General features: G+C 40.1%; 1 protein-coding gene across 1 annotated transcript; it reads right to left on the reverse strand.

Annotated features, from left to right (window-relative positions):
• Nucleotides 1-251: 251 nt before the first annotated feature.
• LOC147163707 (cadherin-1-like) lies at nucleotides 252-14,559 on the reverse strand. The gene is made up of 18 exons (XM_086092548.1): nucleotides 14,162-14,559; nucleotides 13,453-13,567; nucleotides 10,066-10,154; nucleotides 9,706-9,846; nucleotides 9,058-9,198; nucleotides 8,769-8,924; nucleotides 8,513-8,657; nucleotides 6,837-7,009; nucleotides 6,414-6,542; nucleotides 5,277-5,462; nucleotides 4,607-4,851; nucleotides 3,797-3,939; nucleotides 3,512-3,603; nucleotides 3,152-3,284; nucleotides 2,837-3,055; nucleotides 2,577-2,707; nucleotides 1,213-1,356; nucleotides 252-1,091 (listed from the first exon to the last, which is right to left on the reverse strand). The coding sequence occupies exons 1-18, from the start codon at nucleotides 14,198-14,200 to the stop codon at nucleotides 876-878; spliced, it is 2,637 nt and encodes an 878-aa protein (XP_085948674.1). The 5' UTR covers nucleotides 14,201-14,559; the 3' UTR covers nucleotides 252-875.
• Between the last annotated feature and the right edge of the window lie 285 nt (nucleotides 14,560-14,844).

A 14,844-nucleotide genomic window follows, 5' to 3' on the forward strand; every position in this document is an offset into this window, starting at 1 on the left:
TGCAGCATCCTGAATTAATTCAAATTCACCACGCGTACCCGGCATCACATTTGTAAGACAGAGGATCGTTACTAGCCTTAAACTGTACTGTTGAAGTCAAGGGAGGAGGAATGGAGAGACTCCATCCCTGCAATGGTCATAAATTGCAGGGATGGGAATGAATACATCTTCAAATGCTTTTTTCATGATGCAAAGCGTTCACGCGTTATCGGTGCAGATTCTTCAATAAGAGATCAGTCACAAAGCAGAAACCGTTTTAAGATAAACTTTATAAAAATCCAAATTTAACAAAACGTTTGCAATAGGTTAATTTGGAAGCAACAGCAAAATTGTGTTTACTTATTATATTACAAAGTAAGAAATAAAAAAGAGATTTCGTGTGTCATTTCTAATTGATGTCATCAAAAACAACAATTTAACAGAACAATAAAGTTAACCTAAAGCAGTAGTACAAAACCAGAGCACTGTAAAGAACTCAGTCACAATCAACAACAAACCATCGAGTTTACCAATGCACCTGCAACTTCCTAGGGTCACCCGGTCTACTGCAACACCTGCTCAAAAATGCAATAATATTCGAGATATGGCTATTGAATCACATCACACAACAAACAAAGCCTTTAGAACCAAACCTGCATGTCCAAAGAGAATTTTAAGTAGGTATAACTATTCCAAACGGGCCATTACTACAAAACAAAACCCAGCAAGCCTCCTTTGGCTTTCCAGAAGTGTCTGTTACTGCCAACAGGAATCTGCAGTTAACAGTCTGCGTGCTTCAACTCCACGCTTCCATGAAACTCGCATTCAAACACAATCCATCCATTCATGAATTAATTCTCTCGCCAATTCGACATCCATTCTGCGCTCCGCTCCATTTATAGCATGTCGTCATCCTCTCCTCCGCCGAACATGTCGGAGAGCTTTTTGAAGCGAGGCCCCCAGTCACCGAGTTGGTCGTAGTCCTGGTCTCCGCTGCTGGACGAGTTCAGAGTGGACAGGCTTCCTGCGTCGGAGCCGCCTCCCTCATAGTCGAACACCAGCAGGGAGTCATAGGGGGGCGCTGTCGGGTCGTTGTCAGCAGCCTTCAGATTCTGCAAGGAAGCAACACGGAGTGCTTACTCACCAATGAGGATACACCGTTTAAAAACATACAAAACAGACATTGTATATCGGCGGCCATTTTGAATGCTATATAATAAGCACTTGACTCACGTCGTCAATGAAGTTGCCAATTTCCTCCGGGTTGGCAGGACGAGGTCGGTACTGTGGGGCTGTCAGGAAGATTGGCTTCACGTCGTTCCTGAACACCTCAGGACGGTTGTCCAAACCTTGGTGGAGAACACCAAGATCATAGTCCTGGAAGAGTTTACACATGGTCACACTGATGAAAAGGACATTTAATAGTACTTTTTTTAAATTCATTTTCTTCACAGGACAAGAAACTAAAATAAGTTTCACATCCTTTACGAAGCTAAGGCACCAGGGCTGAGCGATTATGGAAAAATAATAATCAGGATTATTTTTGATATGAGATTGAAATCGATTGATAAAACAATTCAATGATTTTAGGCTAACCTGGGACCTCAAAAGTTATATTTTGTGCTGTGCCATGTGGAAATGTGTGACACACACACACACACACAAAAGACTGATATTTGTATCCTTGAATTTTGAGGGGGGCAGAGGGGTGTCCTTAATACTTAAACTCAGCTTGAAGTTTGACTTAAAAGGACAGTAAGAAATCAAATTAGTAAAAAAGTAAAACACGGATATACTAAAATGGCAATTGAAAACAAATACTGGGTGTTCCTGCATGTTTTGACCTCTTGGGGGTAGTGTGGTGCCATACACCCATGGTGTACACACGCTTACAATCAAAACAGAAGAAAGTTGCGATTGTATTCTATTAAAATAACTTCATTTTTCACAAATTGAAAGAATTTGTAGCTGTGAGTAGTGTTATCTTACCGGTGGGTGTTTGTTTAAACAGCATTTGTGTGTGAAGATTCATTATTTGAAGGCATATCGCTCCCGAAACCGATGTCAATTTCCCTTTAGCATTTGAATGGGATCCTTCATCCACTTTAGCATTAGTGCTAGGCTGGAGATGTTTTAAATACTAATTATGTTTTGTATTTAAATATACAGTGGATGTAATTAGTCTTGTCGTGTGTTTAGTTTGACCGTTAACTGCAGTGTCATTTAACAACTTCAAGGATGCTTAGGGATGGCAGAATCACATTGGTTCGCTCCAGACTTGCTCACAAGCAACATGGTGCATTCATGGCACTTGCACAATGCAGGAAACTTGTAAATGCACCGTGGAATCCTGCACATTGTTTTTTTTCTTCGATTATTAGGTTTTAAAGATCGAGAGATGCCAAAATCAAAATCACAATACATTTTTCATTATTCGCCCGACTCTACAAGGCACCCATTTTAAATGACATTTTGGAAAAATTACGTCAAATTGGATCATTTCCCACGGCACCGTGGTTGATTTTCAGACTGTTCTATAGTTTCTGCAAGGCAGGCTAACATGACTGCTTTTCTGTCTTCCAACAAAGCTGCTGTACCTGATCATCCTCTCCACCTCCCTCCTCGTCATAGTAATAGATGTTGTCTCTGACATCATCTTCCTGCAGTAGAGGCTCCTTTTGTTCTCCCCTTCTTCGCCTTGCAAACAGCAGCAGGAGTAGTAGCAGCACTGGGCACACAGCAAAAAGACAGTTAAGACGTTACGTTACATCAACGATTGAGACAGGGCAGTTGAGAATGATAGCAAATCACGTCATTGCATGGTGACGAGGGCAAGAAGATCTCACGTCAGACTCACAGAGAAGCAAAAGGATTCCTCCCAGAATGCCCAGGATGACGGGCAGGTCGCTGCCGCCCGCCACACGACCTTTGCACACAACTTCGTCCCCAGTGCAGTCGCAGACTTTGGCCTGAACTGTGCTGTCCTGCTCAAGCCCTTGGTTGTCCGCCACTCGAAGAACCACAGTGTAATCTCCACTTGGCAGCTCGGTGGCCAAATTAATGATAATGCCAGTTTCTGTAACACATGAAGTGACGTTACCACCCTTCTGTAATTATTATGCAGTTATTTGATTCCTGTGGCAACTTTTTTTTTGTGTGTGGTTAAACGTACTGGAGTCGTTCATTCTAGCAGTCCAGTTGTTCTTTGACATGTCCTGTAAAGCGACTGTGTAAGGAGCAGCAAAGCCAGGTCCGTCTTTATCGGTTACTGACAGCAACTGAGGAACAGGCTTTTTGTTGCACATCTGGGGAACACAAGATTGGATTCAGAGTTGCAGGTTATACTAAATTGACATGACCCCATCATTCGTTTTCATGCCTACTACTTGGAGAGGTCAATATTTTTTTTTGACATGGCGCCTGTTTTAGAACGTTTGAGGACACCTGGTCTTAAACTGTGCACTAAAACATTAACTATCCATAAACAAAATTACTGCACTCAAAAGTTGGAAATGTGGTAAAGGGCCTTTACCGTGAATGCACGTTCCTCAATTGTGGGTGCGTTGTCATTTACATCTTCAAGGAGGATCTTCAGTGTACCTGTTCCAGTGGCTGGAATCTCATCTAGTGAAGAGACAAGGCAACGTTCAATGGATCGGAGACAATTTTCAGACATTCGTAACTCAACTATTACTTGGACCAATAGCGCATATATCACTTTAACTGGGATCATCAAGAAAATCCCAGCGTTCAAGTATTTGACATAACTGTTTTATTAAACCATCTGATAATATGCAACAATTTGACCCACACTTACCACTGTCATATGCACCAATCAGTGCTGTGTATTTGCCATCCTTAACAAAGATGGACTCTCTGTCCATGGTACTTTTCACTGTAATCAGGCCTGTGTCTTTGCCCACATTCAACCAGCCGGCTGGGTCACTAACAATTTTATACCTGCAAATGTTAAAAAAACGTGCATAGTCAGGACTGAAAATGGGTCAGAGATGAAAAAGGTAGTTAGTACATGACTCTTTGGGTACGCTGGTGCTCCCCTAGAAGAACATTTTGAGCATTTCATAATTAAAAGCGTCAATCTGATGCATTTTGAGAGAAAAATCAAGCAGAATTAAAAGCAATATCAAGGTATAATGAAGTTTTTATCTATACATTTTATCACATTATGCTATATAAGAAATTAGCTCATGAAATGTGTAACAGTACACCTTTACAGTTATTAAAATAGGGGAGTGTAAAAAAAATAGCACTCAATCATAATCAAAATAGAGCACAAGAAGTTAGTACTGTATACTACTCCCTGGTGATACAGTCCAATTACGTTCCAAAGTAACAAAATAAAGTGTGCGCCATGTTCCGTCCATACCTCATAAGGCTGGCATGGGCATCGTTTGAATTTGAGCAATTCCAGTTCCGATTCCCGTTTCAAATTATTCTCGATTTTGATTCTTTTTGGGGTGTCTATACTCTGGCTATTCGTTTTTCCCGGCTCACAGCAAAGACTAAATTAACATTTGGCACAACTTGTGTCATTTGCCGGCATTGTACTACGGTACGTTCCTAATCTACACTGATTGGCAAGGCATGAGAAGGACAGTTGTCTTACATGACTTTCTGTTTGCGTAAAATGTCAGGATCCGAAGCAATGTACTGCGTCACATCAGCATCAACAAGAAGGTCTTCCCGTTTAGACACAACTTTCTCCGATGGATCGAAGACCGGAGGCTCGTTAACGTCCGCCACATTTACGATCACAGTGGCAGTGGCCGTAGGTAATGGTTTAGCGAAAGGAACTTCATTCTCCACTGCAACCAACAATGTATGCTTGCCACTCCTCTCAAAGTCCAGACTCTGAATTCATAAAATGACAAAAATGAACATATTTCAATTCATTTACATTGTCCAGGTAACAACATGATTGTGCAAATGTCTTCAATATGATATATATTCAGAGTAAAAATATTTCAAAACAATATACAATGTGTGTATACTTTTGGATTCAGTCTATTAAGCTTCTGGGAAATTTACCAGTGGGGTTCAGTTTCCCAAATTTTGTATGATATATACAGTACAGTCGAAACGCAGATGGCAATTGTGACAGATTATTTATGCAAAAGTCAACCCTATGCGTTTCAGCAATGCTATGTAAAAGGTTGGGGGGGAGGGGTCATTTAGCATTGATCCTTCCTTAGAAAAATGCCAAATCCCAAACTTTTTTTGTTTTCTTTTTTTTTGCCGGGGGTGGGATGTGTGGTTGGTGTTCCTTAATTTGATACCTTGACAGCAGTGATGATTCCCTCATTCTTGTTGCTTCCGGTTTCCACAGAGAACAAGTTTCCAGGATCACCATCAACAATCTTGAACCTTGCATTCCAGGCTGGAGAATGTGGCTCATCACCATCGTTTACAGTCATCTTTGTGACTACAACGTCCACACGATTTTCTTCCACCGTTGCATCATACTGTGAAAACGATAAGATACAAAACAAGGGGATGAGCAGTGCTTTAAATGGGCCAGTACGCACTAACGGCAATTCTAAGTTTTAGACACTAGCGTACGGAGATTTCACACGAGTCCACAGTAACCTCTCACGTTTTCTCGCACTTTGTTATACTTGTACTCCTTTTTGGGTGTACTACATTACCCAGTGTGCAATGGTACGCGCCATACGCATGTCCCTTGCGAGGTGGTCTTTGTCAAGTGTGTGGCAGAAAAAGGACGTGAAGAAGAATGAAGAATGTAAACAGAATGTAGAGCGCGAGTTGAAACGACTTCGAAGAAACTGTTATACAGTCACTGGTTGAACACAGTTCAACCCATAAACGTTGGCGTGGCCCCACAAGGGCCAAAAGAAAACCCATACTGGTGATGAAGCGGCAACAGTCAATTCAGTACCGGTGTTATGTCATAGTACTTTCCCCACAAAGAAATTGTATACCATGCGATGGGTACAACACATGCTTTTGAGAAATACATGAAGAACACACGTGTGTTTTTCAGTTTTAGAAACAAGGTTTTGTGACAAGAGAAAAGTATTCATTGCCGATAAGCAAAAGAAAACCAAGCACTCACTCGCATTCTGCAGTGGACTCCCTTTGCGTTCAATGACCATGCACGCAGTAGGAAATATATATATATATATTTAAATACCTTTTTACAAGGAACCTTTTAGAAGAATCTCCACTTTTCTGTTGTGTTCTTTTGTTTTTGTTTTTTTTACGGACTGAGTACTTTGGCACAACACTGGCACTTTTTTCTATTTAAACATTTGGGATGGAAAATGTACTTTGGCACATCCCACATAGTATTCAATAAATAAAACATAAAATATATTAGAAAAAAAATCAGTTTCCATTACAAGTACTGGGATAATTTATTAACATAAAGGAACATTTACAAAACGGGTACTTACCAAGCTTTTGGTGAATACTGGAGCATTGTCATTGCTATCCGTCACAGTGAGAATCACTTTTGCCTTTCCAGTCAACCCCCTACCCAACATGTCAGCTACCTGTACATTCAAAGTGTACTTGGGATACTTCTGTTGAGAGAAAGAAACAAAAGTATGACTTCTTGTTTTTTGGAAGTTCCAACAAAGTCATGTAGTAAAGAAAGTTAGATCTATGCAAAGTCTGAGCTGTTTCTTCCTTGCCTTGGCTATAGACTATGAAGATTAGATATTACCCCACAGCCAAATGAAAAAAAACCTAAAAGTTACAAATAACAAAAATGTGCAGTTTAATAAACTGATTAAGAGCAAACAAAGTAAAAAAAAAAAGGGTTCATGATGCATTATTACAAAAAAAAAAAAAAACAGTTTAATAGACGGCCTTACCTCTCTGTCTAAGCCGCCAGCATTGACTCTGATGACTCCAGTCACAGGATTGATGCTAAAAAGATTTGGTGCAGGAAACTCTGGCTCTTGGCTCATAATACTGTAACGGATATCAGAGTTGTCATGGTTTTCCTGATCAGCATCTGTGGCATTCACTTTGATGACCTCAAAGCCTGCCAAGTGAGAAATAACAAAAGGTTATAACGTATGTATGACAAAGTGACCAGCAGGTCATTTGAATACCAAATGAATCACAGTATCAGTGTATGCCTGAAAGTGATTATGTTTTAACATAGTCCACCATCTACTAGGTCTGTCATGATAAGACATTTTGCTTTGCTCCAGAAATTATTGCGATAAACGATAATAATGCGGTTTTCATATAATTTTTCAACTAAAATAATGATAATGGTGTAATAAATAAATTCAAAGAATTTTCACACATGAGCAGTTGTGTTCGGCTTTGATACCAGCTACATTTGTAAGCATTATTTCCAAATGATGGCTGTCCCTACTACTCAGGGGCCGTCACGCTGAATCTGATGCGCCAAATGTGCCGCTGTTGTTGCCCCAGAGGAGGTTTGTATCCCCTGCCTGCCGCGGATCTTATGACTTTTACCACATAAAAGTGGAGATTTTTCAAAAATGTTCTTTGTTCCTAACCCTAACCTTAAAATTTAAAAAATGTGGAAGAAAACCGAAAAAATATTATGATTAATTAGTCGTTTGAGCTTTTTGTAAGTATCTTGAGATTTCCTTGTGCGTGCATGGTCATTGAGCGCAACTAGAGTCCATTACAGAATGTGAGCGTGTTCTTGCTTGTCTTTTGTTTATCTGCGATAAATATTGTTTTTCTAGCTACAAAACCTTGTTTCTTAAACTCAAAAACACACGTGTCTTCTTCAAGCGTTTATTGAAAAACATGCATACCCACGGCAGGGGATGCTATTTTTGGGGGGGTAACTACTTTGGCACATCACCGCCTCCAAGAGTGCGTGTCAAGATGATTCACTCAATACGCTAAGCACGGTTTAGGAGTCAGTCGTGACAGGAAAGTTAACTTATTACCCACCCAGTGTATTTGGAAAAGCCAGTATCTCACTGAGCAGCACAGGATTGCAAGGGTGTGTGGACGTAGCGAGTGTTGCTTTTTCGGCAGGCTTCGAAGAATAAGCAATGAATAAAAACAACACCAATAGCTGTGGTGCGCTGCAAGCAATAATGCTACATGGCCATTAGCAAAGCTAATGCCGTCGGTGCAGGCGGCGTGGGTTCGCTTACCCGCCCGGGAGACCATGTTTGTGTGTGTGCGTGAGAGTGAATAGAAAGGGAAAACAAGCCGCTTTACCCAATGACTGACAGAGTGAAGCAACGGACCAGCGCAAATAATGTTGGCAACAGCGCAAATTACCGAAAAGCGCCAACTTATCGAGCTCGTTTATTATTGTGCAATTAATTGATTTATTGGATATCGCGACAGCCTTACCATCTACCACCATTTTAACCGCATGTGATTCCCCTCCCCAACTTTGTGATAGCTCGGGCTGGGTAATTCATTCATTAAATGCGCTGCCATTTTTGGGCGTCAGTATGCATTGCAATAGCATTGCGTTATATTGCAATCTTAAATATTAGCATCATGTCCCCTGGCGGGCTCCATATCCATTGCCAGCTACCTTTTGGTGATGCCTCAGCAACTTCTCCCAAGAAGGTATCCTTTTCAAAAACAGGAGCGTTGTCATTCTGGTCAATTACATTGACAACAATCTCCATGGGCTCCTCAGCATTCCCAGCACCCTCTGCCACTGCGTACGCTTGAAACTGCATACAGATGGGAAATGGTTGGATTAGTTGTATAGTATGTGTATAAATATACACATTTCATAGCAAGAATTTATGGCAAGTATTTATCCAAGAGGACGACGATCTCACCATATACTTAGACTGCTTTTCCCTGTCCAGTGGTTGTGTGACGTAAAGAGTACCAGTACCTCTGTCCATGGTGAAAAGGTTAACAGGAGGCTGATCAGCTCCTGAACCAGTGATGCTATAAAAAATCATCTTCAGTTTGTCTTCATCGGACCGAATCTATACATAGACAGGGGAAAAGTGGGGTAGTGTGTTTAAAGAAGACACATGATTCCTATTTTCCCCACTCCCAAGTATTTAGTTCATTGTAAATGTTTTTGCTGAATCAAATAGTCAAACAGGGCTTTCATACTTGAGACACTCTGAGGGGGTAAGGACCTCTGTCGTTCTCAGAAACATTAATGTCAGGAATAACCCAGGCTCTCTTTCTCCTCCTCAATCCTTGAGTAGACTTTCGGAATCTCAGAATTGGTACTTCTGCGTCACTTGTGCTCTAAAAAACAAACAAAAAGGTAGCAGGCAGTTAACACTTAATTACAACAATTAATGAATGCAAGACTCCCCCAAATACACTTACAATTATTTATACAACATACACCTATGCATAGATCTAACTATATATATATATATATCCATATCCATATTCTGCATATTTTAATCCAGCCACAAGAGGGCACAGATGTGCAATTCAGCCACAGACAGGAGTAGAGTTTTGTGGGCGATATGAGCATCTCACCCTTTGGGGTTCTAAAGTCAAGTAGTACCATAAAAGTCATACTGTATTACCAAAATTTTGAATTTGAAGCAAATGAACTTTAAAGCTACTTAAATGAGTGCCAAAAGAAGGATAGGTGAAAGCTACTTTTGGGCATTGCAGCTGGACTTTTTATTTTTTTACTGAATAATGTTATAAGAACTACAACTGCATTCTCATAAATAAAGCAGCATTATAACATTGCAATTAGTTAAGGGGGAGGTGGGGAATAAAGCCTAATCCTACCTCTGGAAGACGTTCAGCATTTTGGTGTTGGTTGTCACGAAGCAATACCCTGGCAGGAACAGTCATCTTGCGCCTTTGAGAGTCCCAGGCGTGAATAAAAAAATCAGTTTGACCTTCATGAAGAGAAACCGGCCTGTTTACCTGAATGACACAGGGGGAAAAAAATCTACGGTCAGCACATTTTTTAGTTCATAAATTATTTGTCTCAACGATCAAATACATTTCACCGTGCTGGGCGGACCAAGCAAGCACTATGGTCTAGTCCCTTGTTACAGGGATTTCTGTTTCATTCATAAAGGGGTCCACTGATAGTGACAAAAAACACCAGCACTGTGAATAAAACAGATGAAAATATCTCACCTTCAAGACACCATCAGTTTGTACCATGAAACGTGAATCTTCACTTGCAAAACGAAATCTTGTGCGATCTGAGCAGTCTGTGAAGTCCACTATAACAGAAAACAAATGAAAATTTAAAACAAATATTGGTCTTTTGGTGTTTCATTTACAAAATGGCATTTGCTGCAATGCTAATGTAGGGCAAATCTGGAAAAAAAAATGCCAATGCAAGGCAAATCTGAAGATTTTATTTTATTTTTTAACAGTTCAGGGGTCACGATGGTGGACATCGATCTAGATCCTGAGACCCTTTCATCCGGCCCGCCAAGAACATGTACTTGGGGGGGGGGACGAAGAGATATATTCAGTTTTACAGATAAACGATTCATGAATAGTCGCGCGCGAGGGCAGCTATACTTGAGCCGGGATCCTTTGACAGAACCGGGGTCCGGTAAGCTCGCAAACTTTTGTTTTGTTTCTCGGGGTACATGCATTCTCACGACAAACGTGATGAAGTATGGCGTTGTCAAAAGTCAGAAAAGTAGACACTGAAAAGTAAATGACCCAGGCGTATGCTTTAATTTTACCGGCATCAAGGGCTACGAGCCCCGTTTATCTGCCTACGAGTGCTCACTACACGTGCCGTGGATTTTTTGGGGGCACAATACAAAAATCCTTTTACTGAGGAATGTTTGGAAGCAATGGCAGACACGCTATTTTAAGAGAAAGGAGAGCAACTTAAGGTCCGTCAAATTCCCTTGTCATCCAACAACAACGAGCGGAGCTGCTTTCGGAGGACAGCGCCATCCAAAGTGCCCGGGTTATTGCGTTAGCTGCAGATGAATCAACTGATGTAAGTAACAACCCTCAGCTTTTTGTGTATGTCCGATTCTATCACGAGGAGACTAAAACATTTATAGAGGACATTTTGGGTATCACAGCTTTGAAAACACATACGAGAGGAGAGAACAAATATTTGGCCATAAATGAAATGCTGAAGTAGAAAGGAAATAATGTGAAAGTTGTTGTATTCATAACTAGTGATGGGGACGATGATGATCGTTAGCAGGCTGATCATTAGAATCACCTGTGTTGGAATAGGGAGACATGGGGAAAAAAGGCTGCATAGTGTTCCCCGAGGACCAGGGTCGGGAAACACTGGTTTACAAGACGTGTTTACAATAGCGACCACCATGAGGCATTTAAGCACAAGTTATGAATGTTAAATTTACATATTTCGATTAATGTCATAATCTTCCAAAATGACTAGGAAAACAAAAACAGATTTATTTATTTTAATTTTATTTTTTCTAGTGGAGCTGCATAGAACATTCTTGTAAAGGACCGTTTTGGGTTGACTTCCCTTTAAATAGCAAAATCCACACATTTTTCTCCGTCTCGGGTGGCGGCGATATTGCAACTTGCTGTCAATTGAAAATAACATCACAAGTGCTCAGGTAACAACCAATCACAGCTCAGCTTCAGGAAACGGGTGAGCCATGATTGGTCGCTACCTGAGCCCTGATCAATTGTCCAGTAAAATGGATACCACCCTGAGGGAACGCTAAGCCGCTTAAAAGTCTTCTTACTTGCTCATAACAGATCTCATTCTATGAGCTCTCTTTCAGAGCTAAGATTCTTAAAAAATAGCTTTTATTTGATTTACTCTACACTTTTAGGAGAAATTGTAAAACAAATAAAAAATATATCGCGATTCTAAAAATGTGTTAGTCTTTGCACTAAGAAACTTTAGGAATACAAACCCAGAATAGTACATTCCCCGTCTCAATTTGAGCAAGGAAAAAGCTGAGGCCCTATCTCAGTGAAACGTTCTGCAGGATTTTCATGCATTTATCTATTGAGGAGACTGAAATTAAAAAGCCCAAAGTCAAACACTTTGCTCAGTTTAACCAACATATTCTGGAAAAATGGGCCTCAGAAGTCAAATGCTCAAATAGATTAGCCAGACTATTGTTTTTTGTAACTTTTATGGACAAGTGTTTTTATTTTGTCTTTTTATGTCACCAGTTGTGTTAATTTTGCCAACGAAAACTAAACTAAAATAATTTCGTCAACACACATTTTTCAACTGTCTAAAACTAGAGTAGACTGCACTAAAACCCTCATTAATAAACAATAACTGTGACTAAATCAGAAGAAGAGACGAAAATGCACTTTACTTAATAAAAACTAGACTAAAATCTACAGACTTTTTAGTTCCTAAACAAAAACGAGACATTTAGATTTTGTAAAATCTTGTCTCTGCTAACCTGTCACGTGACCCCGTCCACTTTCAAATCTGCAGCTTGCGAGTGCAACACGCACAAATACATGGGACAGACAGAAGGTAGATTCACGGAGGTTAAAAGAAAGTAAATTATACTGTAGTTATAACGCAACATTAATCCAATGGCTATAATGTTCCAACAATAATGTTATTCCGACCGCTAACTAATGCTGGCTAATTTACTAGCTCATAGCATAGAGCCATAGCAGCCACTTGTTGATATGCTGTAATTGTGTGTTAAATTGTTTTTCATCAAAAAGATGAGAACATTTTATGTGAAATAGTTTTTGAAATGTTCAACATAATCTACTGACAAAAAAAATACACAGGGTTGACTGTCTTGACTAAAACGTTGACAGTTTTAACTGGACGAATAAAATTATGTTTTATTGGACTAAAATGAAGACTAAAGTGCAAGATTTATAGTCGACTAAAAATGAGGTTGACTAACTATGATAAAAACTAACAAGCGGGATTGAAACTGGACTAAAACAGAGACAACATTTTAAAATGGCCAATAAAATTAACACTAGTCACCAGAGACGTGTACCATTCATTGATAAGAAAGTGTAATGAACAAAAATGGAATTCACGACATGGGAAAGTTTATTTTCTACCTTTTTTCTAGGCATACCTGTTACAACTAAACTGCTGTATTAGTACTATGATATATGTTAACGTTAAGTAAAACCATGTTTAAACAACTTGCCCTTAGCGGCTTTATTTGTGAAAACTGCACATTTACATACATTCCAGGCTGTGTTGTTGAGCAAAAAAAGTTCTCCTATCCTTGCAGTTGTTGACATGCTTTGAAAAGAAAGGCTTTGCAAAACAGGCTTGGGTAGATTAGTGAGTGCAGGAAAGATCATTAGATGAGGCACAGCAAGTTGAGACTTGAGCTTGCTTGGCCTCCAAGTATCACTAATGATAAGCACGGATCTACAGAAACATTTTCAACGCTTTCAACAAACATTCGCTTTGACCTTTCAGTTGGATAGATGGCTGATTTCTCCCCCCAGTTAAGTTTAATTGACCAAACAATCAAAAATCACACATAAAAGGAAAAACTAAACATACTGAAATTAAAACCCATGGTTTAACTTCTTTGTGACCGCTCTTACCTTTGCCCAACACGGTGCCTCTTCCTAGGTGCTTTCTGCTCACTGTGAAATCCTTCATGTCTGACTGAAACCCAGGTACGCATGATGGCTCTTCAGCAGAAACTACAGTCAGAGCCTAAAGGAAAATACAGAAACTCTGAGAGCTATTCACACGGGCAAATAAGAAAATGGCTTCTCTTGAGAGTTTAACCATCTTCTCAAATTTGATGCTTGGTTGGACTTATATTTGTACTATTGAGCATCTCAAACTTCGTTTCAACAGTCAGTTGAAAATATCAATTAATGTGAGAAGCTGAACATTTAGCCATTACCGTTAAAATGCGGAATTACTGTATCACTGGTATTTCGATTAACTGACATACAACAGGTGTTTAGACCAATTTCTCCGTTCATAGTCCGATTTATATATATTGCGATTAGCAAACCACAATTACGACGAATGCCAGTTTTGTTTTGTCTGAATGATAATATTAAATAAACTCAATTAAAACATACTTAAGACATTTAAAACGTTAGCAAATGAACGTCTTCGTACAACTCAAGTCACGTAGACGTCTAATTTATTCGACTGGCTCTAACGATTAAATAACTTGCGACGACACCGTAAAAGTCAAGTTCTAATAAAAATTAAATGTACACAAAAAGGAGCTTACAGGCAGAGAAGAAAGCCATTTTAATACGTTATGAAAAGCACGAAACTGAACTTCACCTGAAGAACGACGAACAACGTTCCCCACCCCGCGAACATGGCGGCTCTCAATTGCCCTCAAGTCCCCAAAAGCTCTCCTTCAAAAGCCGTGGACCAAATACGTCGAATATTCCTTAGCAGGTGCTTGTGTCGACCGGAGTTGTTTCTTCGTCCAGTTGTCGTCGAGGAAGTTCCGTAACTGAACCAGCTCAGAGGACGAGTAACTGCAGGTACTTTCAATGTGTGACGTCAGCTCACAGGTGCTCCACTTCCGCCTTCCACATAAGGACACTCCTTCGTGGACAGATACCGGCAGTTTCTGTTGCCGCTTCGTCACAAATATGGACCAAAGAGTAAGATATACAACCCCCGTTCTGTAATGAGATCCGTATTGGTGCTTGGAACTGCTTTGCTCTAACTTCTCTTCCTCATCGATGTCAATCACCAAGCCACACCACGTGTCCGCTCTCCCCTCCCCCTCTCGCGCTTTGTATGTCTGTCGGTCTCGGGTCAGTGTTCCCTAACCATTATTAAGCCAAGACACATTACATTACAAAAAGATCACAGCACACCACAAACAAAAGTGTCATAAATAGAAATAATGACAATCTCGTCACAGTAAACTCACAAATGTAAAATCTGCTTACTGTGAACACAAAGCTGACATACTGTGTGAAGCCATGACTTATTTTGTTGTATGAATG

Source organism: Leptonotus elevatus, chromosome 13, assembly GCF_054856555.1.
Source record: "Leptonotus elevatus isolate MCC_2025b chromosome 13, RoL_Lele_1.0, whole genome shotgun sequence".
Taxonomy (NCBI): domain Eukaryota; kingdom Metazoa; phylum Chordata; class Actinopteri; order Syngnathiformes; family Syngnathidae; genus Leptonotus; species Leptonotus elevatus.